General features: G+C 38.8%; 2 protein-coding genes across 2 annotated transcripts; both read left to right on the top strand.

Annotated features, from left to right (window-relative positions):
* The first annotated feature begins 172 nt into the window (after positions 1-172).
* Positions 173-12,204, top strand: LOC138873507 (secreted RxLR effector protein 161-like). Its single transcript, XM_070151977.1, has 2 exons — positions 173-667; positions 12,007-12,204. Exons 1-2 carry the CDS (start codon positions 173-175, stop codon positions 12,202-12,204), a joined length of 693 nt encoding a protein of 230 aa, XP_070008078.1.
* Positions 12,205-13,402: 1,198 nt separating this feature from the next.
* On the top strand, positions 13,403-14,191 carry LOC138873506 (uncharacterized). Its single transcript, XM_070151976.1, has 2 exons — positions 13,403-13,813; positions 13,892-14,191. Exons 1-2 carry the CDS (start codon positions 13,403-13,405, stop codon positions 14,189-14,191), a joined length of 711 nt encoding a protein of 236 aa, XP_070008077.1.
* The last annotated feature ends 7,119 nt before the right edge of the window (positions 14,192-21,310 follow it).

Here is a 21,310-nt window from a genome sequence, read left to right as displayed (position 1 = left end):
CTTAGAAGTGAACCTTATAGGTTTCCTAATGCACCTTAAATTATTAGGTGGCGACTCTACAAATGCAAACCCTAGTTCCCAAAAGGAATGAGTTGTCTTATACCCAATGTCATAAACCCGATTTTTCGATACGAAGAGGATAAAAGGAGGCGCGACACTCAAGATATTTAATATGATAGGTGCTAAATCTGTGTCTATTCCTTTTGCTTCTCATTTCAAGTTGTTTGCAGACATGTCACAAAAATCAGATGAGGAGATGGAACAAATGTCTAGTGTTCCATATTCGAGTGATGTAGGTTGCATTATGTATGCTATGATTTGCACTCACCCTGACATTTTACATGCTATTAGTGTTGTGAGTAGATACATGGCGTGTCCTGGTAGGCAGGCGGTGAAGTGGATCTTGAGATACCTGAAGGGTACTACAGATGTAGGCTTGACTTTTTATAAAGACAAGTTAAATGAATCCTTAGTTGGCTATGTCGATTCAGATTATGCAGGGGACTTGGATAAGAGAAGATCTCTGACAGGCTATGTTTTTACTCTTTCTGGTAGCGTCATCAGTTGGAAAGAGACTTTGCAGTCTGTCGTTGCTTTGTCTACAGCAGAAGCTAAGTATATAGTAATTACGGAAGCAGTTAAAGAGCCTATTTGGCTACAAGTCTTGGTAAGTGATCTTGGACTAGCTCAAAAGAAGACACAAGTATTTTGTGACAGTCAGAGTACCATTCATCTTACTAAGAATCAGATGTTTCATGAGTGGACGAAGCATATTGAAGTCAGACATCACTTTATTCGAGACATTATATCAAAGGGGGTTGTTAAAGTGGAGAAAGTGTCTACGCATGATAATCCAGCCGATATGATAACCAAGGCAGTCCCGGCCAACAAGTTTAGGCATTGCCCAGACTTGATTGGTGTGTGCAGTACTCAATAGAGCCCTTGCGAGGGCTAAGGGCAAGGTAGAGAGACGTTGTTCCTGTTGATGAAGAGAATTCAAGCCAAAGGGAAGATTTGTTATTTGTGGCTTGAATTATTTTCTTGTATTTTTAGGAAACCCATAGTCCCTATAGGTTTAGGAAAACTCATTGTCCTAATAGATTTGGAAAGGACAACCTATAGTCCTTGTCAAATTGGAAAACCTTTCTCATATATGTTTGGGACCTTTTGGTATTTATATATAGGGGTCATAGTTGGATTGTATTGTGCTTTTCTTTTCAATTATAGTGGAAAACTCTCTCTGCTTTTGCCCCGAGGATTAGGCTTAGCTGAACCTTGTTAAATCCTTGTGTTGATTTTTCTTCTCTATTTGCTTTGTGTGTGATTGTGTGCTAGTTAACTCACGATATTCCGCAACAATTTTTATATATGTTGACCCGCCCCTCCTCGCCCCGCACTCGTATATGTTTACACCTGCATTATCCCGTATATGTATAAACATGCATTGCCCCTACCCCCACCGTTCTATTGATATCCCTAAACACCAAATATCAGCAGCAAACAACAAAAAAACCTTCCTCAGCAACTAAAGCACTCAGGGCGAGCTATGCATAGCCAAGTCGGGCGGCTTAACAAGCTCATAGGCCTAAAGCTAAATTTTAAGAGGTCTTAAACTTATTTGATGAAATTCATAAGTATTTTTTTTACCGTTAATTCTTTGAGCTTTTTGAGTTGCAAATGAAATCGTGAAAAATCGTATGTGTTTACAGTTGATATGCATTTTTATTTGCATTTTATTTTATAGATTATTCAGGCAAATCATGTTAAAATTGGAAAATGAAATGGTAAATACAATAAAATTATGTGGAGGAGAAATAGAAAACAAAAGGGAGATAAATGTATTAGTAATTAATAAAAGATAAAACTTACTACTATAATCTGCTAATTCATTTTAACCATAATCAAATTCAAGATAAGTAGCCCAGCAGTGAAGGCTGGTCAAAGTGACTTTGAAGTTTGTAGTCATAAGATCGATACACGCTCTCCACAATTTCTAACTATGTTTTTCATAGCCCAAGCGGCCTCCCACATTCGCTAACTTTACTTTTCATGGCAGGTTTATGATAAAGGGTGAAAAGTGCATGTTTTGAGTGTTTGTGTGCATTAATTCTTTTGTGAGTTACGAGAATTCACATTATTTTTGAAGTAAAAATATGCTCATTACGTGTTTCTTATGTGTAGGAACAAACTTGTGCGGAAAAGGACCAAATAAGAGCAAAACTGGCGAAAGAAAAGCTGAAGGCAAAAATATGGGACAATGAAGCGAGGTTCGCTTCGCCAGACCAGGACCGAAGCAAAAAAAATCAGCTTCTCCAATCCGAATTAGGAGAAGCCAAATTCGCCCCAACTGAACCCTAAACCATATAAATATGATAGTTAGCTACTTTTTGAATGGAGAGAAGACCTTTGGGAGGCAAGAACACACTTGGAAGCAGAGAAAAACCATAACAGAGTTCGGAAACCGTGGAATTCATCTTGAGTTCTTCTTTTTCCCTTCTATTATTGATATTTATGTATTCTTGGGAATTAATTGAGGTTGCTACCATGACTATGCGTGGCTAAACTCCTTTATTCTAGGATTGTGGTTTTACATGAATGTTGATATTCAGATATTGATATGACGATTTAATTTATTAGATTGGGTTGTTTATTGATATCTTGAATCTAATTATTTTACTGCCTAGCTAACAGTGAAATACTATATATGAATCTTGATTTGAACTTGAAAGAGGTACTTCTTGATTGCAATAGGATTGAACAAAGTGCGATCTTGAACCTAGTCATTAGGGTTGATTTGCGAATACAGATAGAAATATACCTATTTGCCGTGCTTAGCCAATTGTGCAAGAGATTATTAATGCGTTCTTTTTATCTCTAATCTCATAGGAATATAGGGTTTAGAATAAATTGAATATGCAAGTAGAAGTTGTCAAATTTCTATGAGTATTATTGTCCTTGCGCGTTAATAACCCAGATAAATTAATAAGTCAAGTTAATTGAAGATTTCGATAGGGTTGTTACATAACCATGACCCCGGAATATTATTCTCACTGAATCCAACCTTTCGTGCTAAGTGTGCTAGATAATTAGTTCTTCTTTTAATTATAACTTTAGTTTGTAGAATTAATCAAACAAAAATCACCTTGAAATTGTTCTTAACTCGATAAATTAGAATTTGCTTGATTTAGTTGATAATTGTTCATAAGTTCCCGTGGAAACGATACTCTACTCACTCTTTATTACTTGATTGACCGCGTATACTTGCATGCGCAATTTAGGGCAACAGTTTAACTTCACTTTTTTCTTTCTTTTTCTTTCTTTCACTTTATTACTAACACCGTGCTGCAAGTTAATATAACTAGAAATTAGTACTCACAATTAAATAAGTCCAAATACCTTCTTTTCCTTTACTAGTTACTTGGTTCAGACTTGATTCACTAGAACTGTTTTTTTAATTTAAATTTTTGGTTTGGATTCTCATTTTGTATTGTGTGATTATTTTTCTAATTAAAATACCTATACATTAGTTTAAAGTTTCAGTGGATTTTTGTTCTAAAGTACCAAAAACAAGTTCAGCTTTCAAAATCAACCTGAGAGAAAAAAAGACGACCAATCCGAAAATCTTTTGACTTCTTTAGGTTAGTTTTAACTTATACAATTGTTAGTTCTATTACCACTGTTTTTAGGATTTAGTTAAATATTACCGAGTTTGATTTATATTTTTTGGTGCATCCATTCATTCATTTTAAAAATAATTCTTCTTTGCAATTTAAATATACTTAGCAAAATTTTTGGCTTCACCACTCCTCAGTCACTAGCCTAATGATAAAAGTTCATGCAATTCAATTTCTTGATTATCGCTGAATGACTAGTTCCTCTACAACAAACTTCTTGGGTAAAATCAGTCATCCATCTTATAAGCATATGTGGGATTCCTCTGTTTCTGCTGAAAGGATCTCCAATTTCTTTCTTTCCACAAATGGTTAACACATTCTATCAGCAACATTCTATATATGCAGACTCGTGCACTCTTTCCCTTTACTTTAGAGGCTGTCCATCTCAGTTCCTCCTGCCAATTATAACGTGTCTTACAGTATATATTTTGCCATTGAAGAAGCTTAAGACCGGACGCTTGGGGAGAAAAGGCACCTGAAGAATAAGTGATTTATCTTTTCATCCTTGTAGCTGCACAAAGAACATGCCCGATCAACAACTAAATCCCATTTAGCCAAATTAATTTTAGCGTATAATTAATTTCTCATGAGCTGCCATTAGCAAAATAAAGGTCCACCAAGGTACCCCCTGGTTATTACAAGTAAACCTTTTACATGACATCTTTTGGAACTCACCTGTTAATTGTAGGTATACCTTCTTAATAAAAACTATATTCATTTCTACAAATAGGTGTCTGAGTGATTCATCTCCTACACAACTTCCCTTGCCTTTATTATGTTTAGCTTGTTTTGCTTCAAACTTTAACGATCCGGCTGGCTATTTTGTGTATTTGAGCCCCGTTTGCTTTTAAAGCTTTCCATATGTGTATTTATTATTATGTGACTTGCGTGGATGGTTGATTTGGTATATGAGAGGTTTTGCGTTGATTTGGAATACATGGTTCCTAGTTTGGAAGCTTAAGTTGGAAAAGTTGACCAATGTTTGACTTTTGTGAAAACGACCTTAGAACGGTGTTTTGATGGTTCCAATACGTTCGTATGGTGATTTTAGAATTAGGCATATATCCGCAATTGAATTCGGATGTTCCTAGAAAGAATTGACTCTTTTTACCGAAAGTTGCAATTTGAAGGTTTAAAATTTCCCTAAGATTGACCATGGGTTGACTTTGTGGCTATCAAGTCCATATTTTAGTTTCAGGGCTTGGAATAGATCCGTTTTGTCATTTGAAACTTGTGTGTAAAGTTTGATATCATTCCGAGTTGTTTGGTAGGAATTAGATGCTTGATTGTGATTTTTGAAGTTCTTGAGTTTCATTGTGAAATCGACGCATTTTGGTGTTTGATTCATTGTTTCGGACATTATTTTGGTATTTTGAGCTCGTGAGCGAGTTTGTGTGATGGTTCTATACTCGTGTGGATGTTTATTTTGGTATCCCCAGGGCTCGAGTGAATTTTAGACGTATTTCAGAATGTTTTTGACTTGTTTAGTGTTGCTGGTTTGCTGGTGCTGCAGGTATGCGAGAACCTGGTTGCATTTGCAAATCTCGCATCTTGCGAGTTGTAAGTCGTAATTGCGATGGTGGGCTGCGGTGACAAGCTTCGCAATTGCGATGGAGGCTTGGGGCTTAGGCAGGTCGCTTTCTCGACCATTTTGTCGCTTTTGCGACGTTGACTGGTAGTGTGGGACTTCACATTTGCAAAGTTAGTGGTGACTTTTGCGACATTCCCTAGGCTTAGTAGACATTGCATTTGTGATCCATTGATCATATTTGCGGAGGTCACATTTTCGAACCACAGGTCGCAAATGCGATTTCTACAACTGACCATATAGTTGGGATTTCGGGACTTAGTCTCATTTTATCACATTTTGAGATTGAGAGCTCGATTTGAGGCATTTTTCACCCACTTGAATTGAGTAAGTATTTTTAACTTAGATTTGATTATTTTTCATCGATTTCATCTTTGATTTAACGTTTAATTGATGAATCCATGAGTAAAAATTTGGGGTTTTGACAAAACTATTCTAAAAATAAAAATGTGAGATTTCAGAGTCGATTTAGACTCTGTTTTGAAAACTAATCATATATTTGAACTTGTGTAGTTATGGGTAGTCGAGATCTATCTCTCGACTTGGGCTTTGACCGGATGGGGTTATGGTTGACTTTTGTTGCATATTTGGGAATTTGGGAAAGAGCTCGACTTTATTAATTGAAATTGATTTTTCTTGCATTGTTTGATATTATTGAGTCATTTTTGGCTAGTTTCGAGCCGGATGGAGGTGAATTTTAAAGGAAAAGCATTTTTAGAGTATTGATTTGGCCTAACTGAGGTAAGTATCTTGCCTAACTTTGCGTGGAGAAAATAACCTTTAGGATTTGGTCTAATTTGCATATCTGTGTTATGTGAAATGACGTGTACATGAAGTGACGAGTATGCACATGTGCTTTTATTAGACCTTAGGCTATTAATATGCCTTAAATTGGGGTTGTTTACTATATGAAATATGCTTTATTGTTGAATACTTCCCGCACTCTTATGTTATTGTAATGTCTTGTGCATGTTGTTGTTGAGTGGTGAGCCAATATTTTGATGTGACTTTGGGTTTTGTTATTTTGTAATATTGTGGCACATGTTGACATATTGTGTATCTTGATTGATGTTGTGTAGAGTATAAGGATGGCGAGATACGTATGTGGCAACATGAGAGAGGCGTTTCATTGTGATGTGTATGCGGCGAGATAATGGTGGCTTATGTACGTGGGGCGGTATAAGGGGAGAAATTCATTTTTATGTGCACGTGACGACATAAGGGTGACATTGTTGATAATTCAGGGTATTCCTTTGATGTTCTTTATATGTTGGAATGGGGTTGATATCTTGCTCATATACTTGTTTCATAAATATTTTTGTCTTGCATTTTGTAAGTTGTTGGTTTAGTTTGACATGCTATCAGATGCCCTACTCCTATTTGATATTTTTATTGGCAAAGATGAGTTATTTTACATTGAGTTTATGTAATACGCTCAACGAGGTTGTTGATATTTGTTCTATTATGCACTTGTTGTCAGTGTTTCTTGGATATCTTGTACATATTATTTGACTAGTGAGTATCATGACTTGAACCTCGTCACTAATCACCGAGGTTAGCTTGATAGTTACTGGGTATTGACTGTGTTATACTCATAATATGCTTCTACACATTCTTTGTGCATATCCAGGTACTTCAGATCGAGATGATCGTTAGGAGGTGCTAGAGCTATTAGAGACTTTAAGGTATCCATGTTGTTCTGTTAGCAGGCATCAGAGTCACCCTCTTTACTTTCTTTTCTACTATTTATGTATTCCAAACAGTGATGTATGCTTGAGAGTTGTTATGCATTCCTTGTAGAGCTTATGACTCAGTATTATTGGGTTTTGGGATAATGACTGTTGTATCTCCTTTTGGCTATATTATGACATTTCTCAGTTTTTAATTTGATTTTGAAATTGTTATATTTTGATTGCTATCGTTATGTGATAGGCTTACCTAGGTGCCATCACGACCCCTATGGTGGGATTTGGGTCATGACAAGGTTATATTAGAGCTCTAGGTTCATAGTTTCTATGAGTCATAAGCTTGTTTAGTAGAGTCTCGTGGATCAGTATGGAGAAGTCTGTACTTATATTTGAGAGGCTACGAAACTATTAGGAAATTTCATTTCGTTCATTCCTTATCGTGCAAATGTGTTGAAATTGGATTTTGAGCCTTTATCATTCTATTTTCTCACAGATGGTGAGGACACGAGTTTCAGTTACTGATGATGTTTTCCCAGGGACGGTGTTGCTAGAGATCGGGGCAGAGGCATATGCAAAGCACATGCCGCAATATGGGGTCGTTCTAAGGCCAAGACTGAGGAGCCACCAGTAGCTCCGGTGGGGGAGCAGGAACTCGAGGTACTTATTAATACCCTGGACTTAAGGAGACCTTGGCGCACTTTCTGAGCATATTCGGGACTTTGGCTCAATTAGGGTTGATCTCGGTTTCACCAGCTACTTCACAGGTTTGGTAAGGGTCTATACTCCCACTATACATACTCCAACGCAATGAGCTCATGTTGTTAAGGCTCCGGGTGTTATGCCGGTGTAGCCCGTAGTTGTGCTTCAGCCCGAGGTCGGGCCAGTTGCATCGATTGAGGAGTAAAAGAGCTTAGAGAGGTTCCAGAAGTATCATCCTCCTTATTTCAGTGGTGGGGCTTCTGAGGATGCACGAGGTTTCTTAGACTAGTATCATTGTAACTTGCATGCTATGGGTTTGGTAGAGTAGAGTGGGGTTGACCTTACTACTTTCCAGCGGACAGGACCGACATATAGGTGGTGGCCGACTTATGAGGCGAGTTGGCCAGCTGGCGCATTAGCACTTACTTGGCCCCAATTCACTGATCTCTTCTTAAGGGAGTTTATTCCACAGACCTGCGGGGATGAGTTGCACACCGTGTTCGAGCAGTTGTGCCACGAGAGTATGATTGTGTCTGAGTATGCTATGAGGTTTAAAGAGTTGTCTCGTCATGCATATGTTTTGGTTTTTACTATCATAGAGAGAGAGAGAGAGTCGGCAAATTTATTGAGGAACTCGATTATAGCCTCAAATTTGGGATGGCACGAGAGTTGGAGACTAAGACGCCATTCCATTAGGTTGTGGAGATTGCTAGGAGGTTGGAGCGTATATGCGGGTAGGAGAAGGGGGAAAGGGAGCCTAAGAATTTGCGGGTAAGAGAAGGGGGATAGGGAGGCTAAGAGGCCTCGAGATTTTGGAGGGTTTAATGGTTCATGCTCTACGTTTTTGGCCCGTCATGGCAGAGGATTTGTCAGTCGATCGGTTTAGTCTACGCTTTAGGTTACTCGTAGTGCACTAGCTAGTTAGGGACCTCAGGGTACTCATATCGAGCAACCACCATTTAATGCACCTTCTGCACGGGGTTCTTGCATCAGTTATTCCAGTTTTATGGGGCAAACTCATTACCATAAGCCACGCCGCAGATGGGTTGCTTTGAGTGTGGTGATACTAGGCACATCGTGAGAGATTGTCCTAGACTTCGTAGCGGTGGACCTCAGCAGGTTACTCAGGATATGGTTTCCGTTATGGTTACCACTCCACCAGCATAACCAGCTATATGCGGAGGACAGACGGGTACAGGACGTCCTAGAAGGGGAGGCCATGCTCGTTGTTATGCTTTCCTTGGTAGGACACAGGCACTTGCATCAGATCTATCATATGGATGCATTAGTTTTATTTGATCCAAGTTATACTTATTCTTATGTGTCATCCTATTTTTCTTCACATTTGGATATGTCTCATAATTATTTGGATCCTCCTATTTATATGTCTACACCCATTGGTGATTCTATTATGGTAGACCTTGTCTAGGCACATCGCGAGAGACTGTCCCAGACTTTGTAGAGGTGGACTCAGCAGTGTAATCAGGCTATGGTTTCCGTTTAGTTACCAATCCACCTACACAACTAGCTATAGGTAGAGGACATGCGGGTAGAGGGCATCATAGAAGGGGAGGCCAAGCCTGTTGTTATGCTTTCCCTGGCACGACAGAGACAATTGCATTAGATGCCGTCATTACAGGTATTGTTCAGGCATGTCATATGGATGCATTAGTTTTATTTGATATGGGTTATACTTATTCATATGTATCATCCTATTTTTCTTCATATTTGGATATGTCTTGTAATTATTTGGATACTCCTATTTATATGTCTGTAAAGCTCTGTAAAATTTCACTTAAAACCCGGAATTTCGTGGTGCTGAGGTAGGCTATGTGTTCATGATTGTAGAGATTTTTGGGTATGGACTTTTTGGTTTGAACAGTATGCTAGTGAGTTAAAGGAAATGTTTGGCAGAATTAGACATTTCTGCGGGCCATTATGTGGCCGCATAATCGCTCTGCGGGCCGTAGAATAGTCGCAGAGTGAGAGAGTCTTTTGGTCCATATTTTATGTCATTTTCGCGGCCTATTATGCGATCGCAAAACCATTCCATGGCCGCACTCTGATCGCATATCCAGCTTTGAAATTTTTTGGAGGGAGGTTCTGCGGTCGCATAAGGTCTGCGGTCCGCAGATTGGTCGCAGAGTGTAGCAGAAAATGTCAGTTCTGGAGGGCCAATTATGCGGCCCATTTTGCGGACCGCAGATCCTGTTCCGGGGATTCATTTTTGGGTTTTTATAACCCGACCCTACTTCGATAAAATAGAGGCAATGGACCATTTTTGAGCTAAAATCCGATATTTTGAGAGTGAGAGAGTGTCTAGAATGGGAGAGTGATCTTCAACCTATTGACCACCAATTCTTGCTCAAACATTGGCAGATTATCAAGCAAAACTCACTAGGTATTCATCCTAAAGGTAAGATTCTACACCATAGCCCTTAATTCCAAAATTTAACTAAAAATGGATAACTAGCAAGTTAATTCTTGGGCATGAGAGTTGTTTATTTTGCATGCATGTATTAAAAAAGGGTGAAGGAAGATTGTGAGCTAAAAATTATAAAGAATGGATTCTGGGATGATGGAATCCTCCCTAGAAAGAGTCTTGAAATATTAATGCACACCTAGTGATTGATAAAATGCTCAAATGAGCTAGAACCATGACCATCTTCCTAATTTTGATACAATTTGTTATATTTCTAAAATAGATTGAAGTTTCTAAGAATTCCGAAATATTTTAGAGTTTATGGAAGCTCAATTGAGGTATGTTGGCTAAACCCCCTCTTCTTAGAATTGATTCCCACGGTGTTCATGTAATTGGTATAAGTCCCAATTTGATCATTATAAAATTGCCTTTTCCGAATAAACTTGTGGTGAAAGATGTATGTTCAATATGTGTTCCTAAATGCTTTTATCATGCTATGTTATCATTTGAGAATATGTTGAAAGTATGGACTGTGTGTTATAAAAGTTACGACTCTAAGTCAAGTTTGAATGAAGTTTATTATGCCAAATTATGTGAATATTTCTATATGCCTAAGACTCGTAATTGCTCACACATGTACTTAATGTATTGAATTGAAAGGCTTTGTTGTTGACAATGATGATAATGATGTTTGAAAATGAATAAGGTGAGTAAGAAATATGAAATACGGCCGAGTGAGAAGGATGACATTGTAATTGTGGCGACTAGTGCCAATGAATTGAAAAGATGTGAAAGAGGTATGATGTGAGATGATTGATAAAAAGGTAATGTCTTGGGTGAGACCGCCTAGCCGATCGAGCCGTGATAGGACGCCATGCCGCATAGATGGCGGTGGCGGTGCTGGAAATTGAAATTGGAATTGTGATTGTGGTGGATGTCTGAAATGAGATGACCTAGCCGATTGCATCGTGATCGAACTCAGTGTAAAAGTACGGTGGTATTGTGAAAGATGGCATATCGTTGCTAAAGATCTCCCAACCTTAAAGCATGGAAATTTTCTTGAAAACTTATGTGGTTCCTACCTTGATGTTTTGGTATTGTTTGAGGCTTCTATAGATTTCATGATTGTTTCACCCTTGTATTATTATTATTATTATTATTCATTATTGAGATAGTGTTTAGTTATACATACTAATATTATTCGACAATACTAACATCCCTTTTGCCGATGGAGCTGCATCTTCAAATGGATGTAGGTGGTTCCATAGCAGGCGGTGTTGATCAACGATAGTAGTACACCCTCTTCCTAGCAGACTTGGTAAGCCCTACTTCATCCCAAGGTCATGTATTGTATCTTTTGTTCATATTATTACCATGTTTTGAGGTATAGCCAGAGCCTTATTGCCGGCACTATCATAATACCCATTTGTATCTTTTAGAGGCTCGATGTTAGGGAAAGTCAAAAAATTCATGTTATATTTGAATCACTTTTTCCACTTTAAACTATGAAAGTGTGTGTATTTTGAGACATTAAAAAAATGGAGGAACAAATGGAAATGATTTGGTAGTGTATACATGATCTCCCTATTGTCTAATTAATGAAAATATGTCATCTCTTTATTCATGAGTGAGTTGGGGTAGGAAGAATCTAATAGGCTTGCTCAGCCGTATTAACTCGGTTGAGCGTCGGTCACGCTCCTCGAGTTTGGGGCATGACAAATTTGGTATCAGAGTCTACGGTTTTAAAGTGTCCTAGGATGTCTCGGAGCAGCGTCTAGTAAAATCCTTCTTATCGCTGTGTTGTCGACCACATCTATAATTAGGAGGCTACTTGGACAGTTAAGAATGATGCTCTTCTTTGATATTCTGGATCGTGCGATAAAGCTGATTATGAGACTGTTCCTCTTCTAATTCCTGCATTGTTCTAACTTTCAGTACATGGCACTTAAGAAGAAAGCAAGAACTGTCCAAAGAGCCAACGCCGCCCTAGGAGTGGCAGTTGATTCTTTACTTGATGATGCGGGTGAGTACCTGAGGGTTGAGGATATTCCCCCGACTACTACATTGCCTGATTCCACTACACCTGAGCAGACTACACCAGTTCCTACATCAATTGAGGGTGCCTCCAACTGATATTCCGGTTCCACCTCCAGCCCAACTTCTTTTTCCAATGTTTCTTATGGGGATCTTAGGGGAGCCATACAAGTGTTGGCTCAGATAATGCCTTCCCAGGCCTAGAGAACGAATGTTGCACCTACTTCTTCTAGCCAGCAAGGTGGTTCTGCTAGTTCTATGGGAAAACAAGTTCCTTCAGTTAGATCCTCCAGTGTTCACATGTGCTAATCCCGAGGAGGACCCTCAGGATTTCATTGATGAGATGCACAAGACTCTCCGAGTTATGCGTTATACTGAGACCGAGGGAGTGGAGTTGGCCGCCTACCACTTGAAAGGGGTGGCCTATTCTTGGTACGAGTTCTGGGAGGACTCCATGAGGAAGGGAGCCCTCCGACGAGGTGGAGTAAGTTTGCTGACGCCTTCATGGATCATTTCTTGCCTACCAAGACAAAGCAGCCTGTACCACTGAGTTTGAGAACCTAAAGCAAGGTACAAGAGTGTGTAGGAGTACCACATGGAGTTCGCACACCTGTCCAAGTATTCTATTCACATGCTGCCCATTGTGGAGGCTAGAGTGCGCAGGTACGTGCAGGGACTTAGCCCCTTGGTTATCAATGAGGCTGCTACAACTGCCTTGAATTCTGACATGAACTATGGCAAGATGGTGGCATTTTCTCAAGCTACAGATAACCGTAAGTTGAAGAACAGAATGGAGCGAGAGGGTAGCAATAAGGCCCGGTCCACGGGCAACCTTGGAGATTTATTTGGTGGTGGTAGATCAGCCTTCAGGGGAGGGTCACCAGTGCCATCCAAGTCTTTTGCTTAGTCTTCAGCCAATGTGCCTCCATCAGGGCCCAGTCAGCAGCAATGGAGTCGTTTCAGGCCCAGTCAGGGAAACAAGGGACCCCACCAGTAGGGGCAGTCCGCAAAGAGATTCCAGCAACAACGGATGCCCCCATGCCCCATGTATGGGAAGATGCACTGGGGATCTGTTACACGGACCTACCCATATGCTACAGGTGCAGATTGAGGGGTCATATTCAAAGAGAGTCGTTGATCCCGCCAGGGTGCGGGCAGGGGTACAACACAACCATCCATTTTTGCAGCTACTACATCTTCAACACCCTCTCCAACTCGAGGCACTCCAACACCCACAGGGCATGGTGCATATAGGGGTGGTGCATAGTGTTTAGGAGGACTGAGCCATTTCTATGCTATGAGTGGTCGCCAAAGTGCAGAGGCTTCTCCAGGTGTTGTCACAAGTATATTTACTGTCCAATCTCATGATGTGTTTGCTCTTATTGATCCCGGTTCCACTTTGTCCTATGTTACTCCTTATGTTGCTATGGAATTCAGGATAGAACCAAAACATCTTCATGAGTCATTCTTTGTATCTACTGCAATTGGTGAGTTTATTATTGTCGCGCGAGTTTATAGAGATTGTGTTGTCATGGTACGTGGTAAGGATACCATTGCCGATCTTATTGAATTGGGGATGGTTGATTTTGATGTAATAATAGGAATGGATTGGATTTATACATGTTTTGACAAACTCAATTGCCGAACTAGAACTGTGAGGTTTGAATTCCCAAATGAACCAGTTGTTGAATGGAACGAGGATAATGTGGTGACAAAAGGTAGGTTAATTTCTTAACTTAAGGACACAAAGATGATTAACAAGTGGTTTATATATCATTTGGTCCAGGTCATGGACACCGATGCTGAGGCACCTATACTTGAGTCTGTGCCAGGTTTGAATGAATTTCCGGATGTCTTTCCAGATGAGCTCCCTAGGATTCCACCAGACAAGGAGATTGATTTTGGGATTAATGTGATACCAGTCACGCAGCCTATCTTGATTCCACCTTACAGAATAACACCGGCAGAATTGAAGGAGCTAAAGGAACAATTGAAGGATTTTTTAGGGAAGGGTTTAATCCGAACGAGTGTGCCGCCTTGGGGCTTAATGATTCTCTTTGTAAGGAAGAAAGATGGGCCACTATGAATGTGTATTGACTACCGGCAGCTCAACAAATTCACAATAAAGAATAAGTACCCACTACCAAGGATAGATGATTTATCTGATCAATTACAGGGTGCTAGGTACTTATCCAAAATTAATTTACAGTCCGGGTATCATCAATTGAAGATCAGGGAGCAGGATATTCCGAAAACAACTTTCAGGACCTAGTATGGGCACTTTGAATCTGGTAATGTCTTTTGGGCTAACAAATGCCCCAACAACTTTCATGGATCTTATGAATCGAGTCTTCAAGATATTTTTTGACTCCTTTGTAATCATGTTTGTTGGCCCAAGTAAATGTGAAGTTTTGAAGACTGACAAAAGGAACTCAGACATGGACTAGGTCCATCTTGTGAAGAACTATCATGATCAACCTAAACATGTGAGATGCACGTGAAGGAGATAAATCTAACTTATCAGAAGTAATATCTCTTGATCTGATCGAAAAAGTTTCATATTGGATAAGGAGAGAAAGACTCCTTACACGAAGAGAACACATTTTAGGAAGAGGATAGTGTTAGAGTATGAGATCAACTAGAACTCTTTTACCATAGAATAGTAGCATCTGTATCCCAGTCAATCTCTAATTACTAACCCATTAAATATCAGTGTTGTTATCTTTTACAGATAATGCACATAAGCAGAAGTTAAACATAAATTGAGAGCAAAAGAGCAAGGCAATTTTGCAATCAATTTATGTGTGATTCAAACGTGCAATCCTGAAGCTACTTGAACAAAATAGAAGAACTAGCTTCAAGTGTCTGTCTTTTATTCTAGTTCAATTGTAGTAGGTGATTTTATATTGTACCTTTCAGATTTTATAGAAGCAATTGTATTAGGTACCTACAGTGTTTAAGTTAGAGTTAACTTGAGGTTGTCGCAATAGTTGAGGCTGTGTGCCACAACAGGATTAGAGTTAATCCTAGGTTTACAAAAGAGTTTTTGTAAATGCAGTTTTTGGCTCAGTGATTTTAGTGAAAGTTTGGGAAAATCCTACTGAGTAGTAGGTCGTGGTTTTTTTACCTTTTGAGCTAGATGTTTTCCGCATAAAAATCTCTGTGTTCTTTATTTTCTTTACTTATTATTCCGCAAACAGTAGTAGTTGGAGCACATAGAAGAACCAGGTCCTTCTATAATCTAGTTAAGTGAAAATTGGTACAACACAAATCACTCTCCCTCTTGTGTGGTATTGAAGTATAAAACATTAATTGATATCAGAGCGGGTTATTCTTGAAGAGGTTAGCACCTTAGGAAAAGATCAAGATGAGTGTACCACCTGGAAACTGGGAAGGGCAATCTATTGCTAGGCCCCTACTCTTTAATGGTCAGTATTATTCTTGGTGGAAGAACAGGATGAGAGATCACATCATAGGAGAAGACTATGAACTCTGGGACATAGTCATTGATGGTCCTCTGGCTAATACAAAGAATAATGTTGAAGGAGTGTATGTGCCAAAGACAAGAGCTGACTGCACTGCTGAACATTTGAAGAAATGGGAAAAGAATGCCAAGGCCAACAAATGTCTTGTGTGTGGACTGGGTCCAGACGAGTACAACATGATTCAAAGTTGTACCATTGCTAAGGAGATATGGGACACTTTACAAGTGGCTTATGAAGGAACTCCTCAAGTAAAGAGATCAAAAGAAACACTGTTATATTCTCAATATGAGAATTTTACTATGAAGGAAGGAGAAACTATCCATGAGAAGTACACAAGGTTCACAACACTAAAAAACAAACTTAAATCTCTTGGGAGGATTATACTTGAAGAAGACAAGGTTGAGAAATCTTGACAAGGGTCATACCAGTAACATGGGAAAGCAAAATCACTGCTATTCAGGAATCAAAGAACATTGCTACTCTCAAGTTGGATGAACTGATTAGAAATCTCACTGCTTATGAACTGATAAGGCAAACTATGAAAATGGATGCACCCAAGAAGGAAAGGAGTCTGGCTCTCAGAATAGCTAAATGTGTAGATCTAGAAGATGATGCAATGGCCATGATAACAAAGGATTTAAAAAGTACCTGATGAGAGGAAAGGGTTCATCAAGAGGTACAACCTTCAATAAATCAAGGGCTCCTAAGAAACAGACCAACGAGGGTTACTACAAATGTGGTAAGATTGATCACATGATCAAAAACTGTCCCCAGTGGGAAATTGAATGGAAGAAGGAAAGGGCTGAACGTGGGAACAGGAAGAAGGAACAAGTTCAACCCAAAAGGAACAAAGGATCAACAAAGGCTATGGTTGCTGCTTGGGGAGAAACATTAAATGAGGATTCAGAAGATGAAGCTGGAGATGAACAAGCACTTATGGACATAGAAGAATTAGATGATGAACAAGAGGTAAGTGTGATTCATCTCAAAGACAAAATTAATTTTCTGTCTAAAGAAAGGTTATCTGAACTATTGCTAGACTTCATCGATGAGTATGAGGTAATTAACAATGAGAAGGAACAACTATCTAGGGAGTGTGTGATCTTAAAAGCCAAGTGCAAAAATCTAGAATCTAGGGCTAATGAGAGTGACCGTAAAAATGCTGAGTTGAAGAACCAGCTTCTTGAATTTGACACCTGTGTCTCAGAAATTAGGTATGAAAATTTAAAACTAAAATTAGGAACATGTAAGAAGAAAGCTGATCACACACATATCATCTTGGAAGAAAATCTAGGAAAAATGAAGGATGAGTTGTACAAGAAAGATGAACAAATAAGAGTCTTAAAAGAAGACCTAGGGAATGTAAAGCATGAACTAGACATAACTTGCAAATGGAATAAGGCATCTGATGCACTATCCTGGCTACAAGATCACCACAGTAGTAACAAGAGAGGACTTGGCTATAGGACCCAAACACCTAAGTGGGACCCCAAAAGCAAGTACATCACTCTTCCTGAAAACAAAATTTGCACACACTATGGCAAGACTGGTCATTACAAAAATGAATGTAATGCAAAATAAAAGGCCAGTCAAAAGAACAAAATTTTTGTTCAAGAGAAAAATAGGCTGCCTGGGTGGGCCAAAAGGAATTTAATTTACTCTTTTTCCTATAGAAGGGACCCAAACTAGTTTGGGTTCCTAAGATTAACCCTTGATTCTTTTTGCAGGTCCAAGTGAAGGGAAGTAGCCAAATATGGTACATGGATAGAAAACATATAAATGGAAGCAAAAACAAATTCCTTTCACTTGAGGACTTAAAAGGAGGTAATGTCTCCTTTGGAAATGGGAAGAAAGGTGAGATTATTGGGGTTGGAAAGGTAGGTAAGACAGACTCACATTCCATTGAGAATGTCTTCTTGATAGATGACTTGAAATATAGCCTAATCAGTGTATCACAACTGTCTGACAGAGGTAACCTTGTAGCATTTACCTCTACCAAATGCTTTGTAATTAATCTTACCACTAATAAGATTGTTTTGCAGGGAAAAAAAGTTAACAATATTTACATTGTAGATTTGTCCAGTTTTTCAGAAAATGAACTCACTTGCTTGAGTGTGTTGGACAATGATCCCCTCCTGTGGCACAAGAGACTTGGTCATGCAAGTCTGAATCAACTCAAGAAATTAGTCTCCAAGGACCAGGTGATCGGGTTACCTAACATCAAGTTCAAGGAAGACAAAGTTTATGAGGCTTGTGCAAGGGGGAAGCAGGTAAGATCATCCTTTAAAATCAAGAAAATGGCAAGCACAACCATGACGATAGAACTGGTTCGTATGGGTTTCTGTGGTCCAATGAGAACATTGAGCAAAGGTGGTAAGAAATATGTGATGGTACTTATTGCTAATTATTCTAGGTTTACCTGGGGTATTGTTTTTAACATCTAAGGAAGAAGCATTTGACATGTTTACTGCCTTTGTTAGAAAAACTCAGAAACAACTAGGTAATCAACTTGCATCAATCAGGTCTGATTATGGAACTAAATTTGAAAATGCTAAGTTTGCTGAATTTTGTGATGAGCATGGTATATATCATAATTTTTCTGCCCCTAGGACTCCTCAACAAAATAGAGTAGTTGAAAGAAAGAATAGGACTCTTGAAGATATGGCTCGGACTATGCTTCTTTCTAGTAAACTACCCCATAGCTTCTGGCCAGAGGCTGTAAATACTGCATGTTACATCATTAATAGATGCATGACTATACCTCTTATAGAGAAGACTCCCTATGAGTTACTTAAAAGGAAAAAACCAAATATATCCCCTGGGCATTTGGATGCAAGTGCTTTGTGCACAATAATGGAAAGGACTCCCTAGGTAAGTTTGATCCCAGAAATGATGAGGGAGTATTCTTGGGATATTCTTCACATAGCAGAGCTTATAAAGTGTACAATAAAAGAAATTGTGTGTAAAAGAAAGTGTACATGTAATTTTTGATGAAACTAACATTCTTTTTGAGAGACAGGAACATGAAGATGAAGCTACTGGGCTGGTAAAAGAATTGAGTGAAGTCTTAGCTCAAGCTAAAGTTGCACCAAAAGAAGGAACAAGTGATGGAACAGGTTCTTCCATCCAGGGCAACCTGACAGGGGGAACTGAACAAAGAGGAACTAAAACTAATCCCCTAAAGAAACCTATTCATGACCTTGTTCATCAGCAATAGAACATGGGAGAAACGTCAAGTAGAAATCAGTTGGTTATGAAACCTCACAAGTATCAAAGTTCTTATCCCATTGAGAACATAATGACTGATCCAACCTCTGGAGTTAAAACTAGATCACAATTAAAGAATCTGTGTGCTTTTGATGATTTCCTATCTCTTATTGAACCTAAAAATGTTGTTGAGGCTTTGCAGGATATAGATTAGGTAAATGCAATGCAAGATGAACTCAATCAGTTTGAGAGAAGTCAAGTTTGGCATCTAGTTCCAAGACCCAAGGACAGATTAGTAATTGGCACTAAATGGGTCTTTAGAAACAAGCTTGATAAAGATGAAATAGTTACAAGGAACAAGGCAAGAATGATGGTCCAAGGTTATAGCCAAGAGGAAGGTATAGATTATCGTGAGACCTTTGCTCCAGTTGCAAGACTGGAGGCAATAAGGCTCCTCAAAGCTTTTGCAGCACACATGGAATTCACTCTTCATCAGATGGAAGTCAAAAGTACTTTCCTGAATGGCTACCTAAAAGAAGAAGTGTTTGTCAAACAACCTCCAGGGTTTGAGAGCAAGGAGTGTCCGCAACATGTGTACAAATTAGACAAGGCTCTCTATCGACTTAAGCAGGCTCCTAGAGCATGGTATGAACGACTGTCCAAATTCCTGCTTGAACATGGCTACTAAAGAGGTAAAATTGACAGTACTCTATTTTTGAGGGAAAAAGGTAAGGATCTTTTTGTGGTACAAATATATGTTGATGACATAATTTTTGGGGCAACCACTGACAAATTAAGTAAGGATTTTGCCAAATTAATTGGGAGTGAGTTTTAAATGAGTATGATGGGTGAGCTTAACTTTTTCTTAGGCTTACGGATCAAACAAAACCCAAATGGAACCATGATCCATCAGCGGAAATACGCAAAAGAGTTGATTAAAAAGTTTAAAATGGATGAATCAAAGGAAATAGACACACCCATTGCAACAGATACTAAATTAGACATAGATGAACCTGGTTCATCTGTTGATCAAAAGTTGTATAGGGGTATGATTGGTTCACTTTTGTATCTTACTGCTAGCAGAACTGACATAGTTTTCAGTATAGGGCTTTATGATCATTTTCAGGAAAATCCTAAGGAATCTCACTTGACTGCTGTTAAGAGGATACTGAGATATTTGAAAGGCACTACTGATCTTTGTCTTTGGTACCCTAAAGGTAGTAATTTCAATCTAGTAGGGTATGTTGATGCTGACTATGCAGGTTCCTTGTGGATAGGAAGAGCACCTCAGGTATGGCTCATTTTCTTGGTTCATGTCTTGTATCATGGGCCACTAAAAAGCAAAATTCAGCAGCCTTATCGACTGCTGAGGCTGAATATATTGTTGCTGCCTCTTATTGTGCTCAATTGCTGTGGATCAAACATCACCTGATAGATTTTGGCATTGAAGTTGATTGCATTCTTATCTTCTGTGATAACACTAGTGCTATAAGTATGATAAAGAACCATGTTCATCATAAGAGGACTAAGCACATAGAAGTTAGACATCACTTCTTAAGAGATAACTATGAGAAAGGATGGATTACCATAGAATTCTGTGCTACTGATAAATAAATTATTGACATCTTTACTAAAGTACTGAGTAGATAAAACTTTGAAAGGAACATGTTGGAATTAGGGATGATTAAGATCACCTAATGGGACCAGCTCAGAATGCACAATGAAAAAAAATAAAATAAATATTGAAAAAAAAAATTGGCTAGGAAATTTGAACTTGTGTAAATATCTAGATTAATTTTTACTCAGCTTCATACTGTAAATAGTATACTCCTGTAACATGTGTTAATATGACTCACTTATCTCTTACAAAATTTTTTCTATTATGGCAAATTGAGGCATGGTCAAGAGAATTCTAAATGAAGAACCTGGTTCATCAGTATTGTTTCATCTGAATGCCAATGTATGTTTTCTATACTCTGCACAATTAGAAATATAAATATTTAAATCATGAGCAGAGTCCTACAATTGTTCAACTCCTTAGAAAATCCTATCCGTTTGTTTTTGAACCAGTTCCACCCTCATTAGAATTCTAACCACAAAAATTGCCTAAAATCTAGGGAAGCCTAACCGTTCGTTCAACCTGCAATTTCAGGTTGATTAGACCTCTAATTGACTGCTAAAGTTACCATTATCCATTAAATGAGTCTTTCCTTTTAAATACTCATTATTACTTCCTGCTGCCCTCATAATTCAAAACCGTCAAACACGTTCTTCACTCTCAATTGCTTTCTTCTCCAAAGGTTTAACTCACCAATTCTCTCAAGAAATCAGCTATAATGACAAACCCACAAGACAACCCTAGAACTCCTCCACAACCCACTCCCTCTGATTCATCTACCCCTCCTCCACCTACCACGACTCCCCAACCTAGGCTATGGAGAGTGAAAATGCTTGCTCGCAAAATGGTGGCATTTGGTGCTCTCTCAAAGAAATTGAATGAGAAATTAAAGGCA

Source organism: Nicotiana sylvestris, chromosome 7, assembly GCF_000393655.2.
Source record: "Nicotiana sylvestris chromosome 7, ASM39365v2, whole genome shotgun sequence".
In the NCBI taxonomy this organism is placed as follows: Eukaryota; Viridiplantae; Streptophyta; class Magnoliopsida; order Solanales; family Solanaceae; genus Nicotiana; species Nicotiana sylvestris.
Note: the sequence above shows the minus strand (reverse complement) of the source record. Positions and strands in the feature narration are given on the sequence as shown.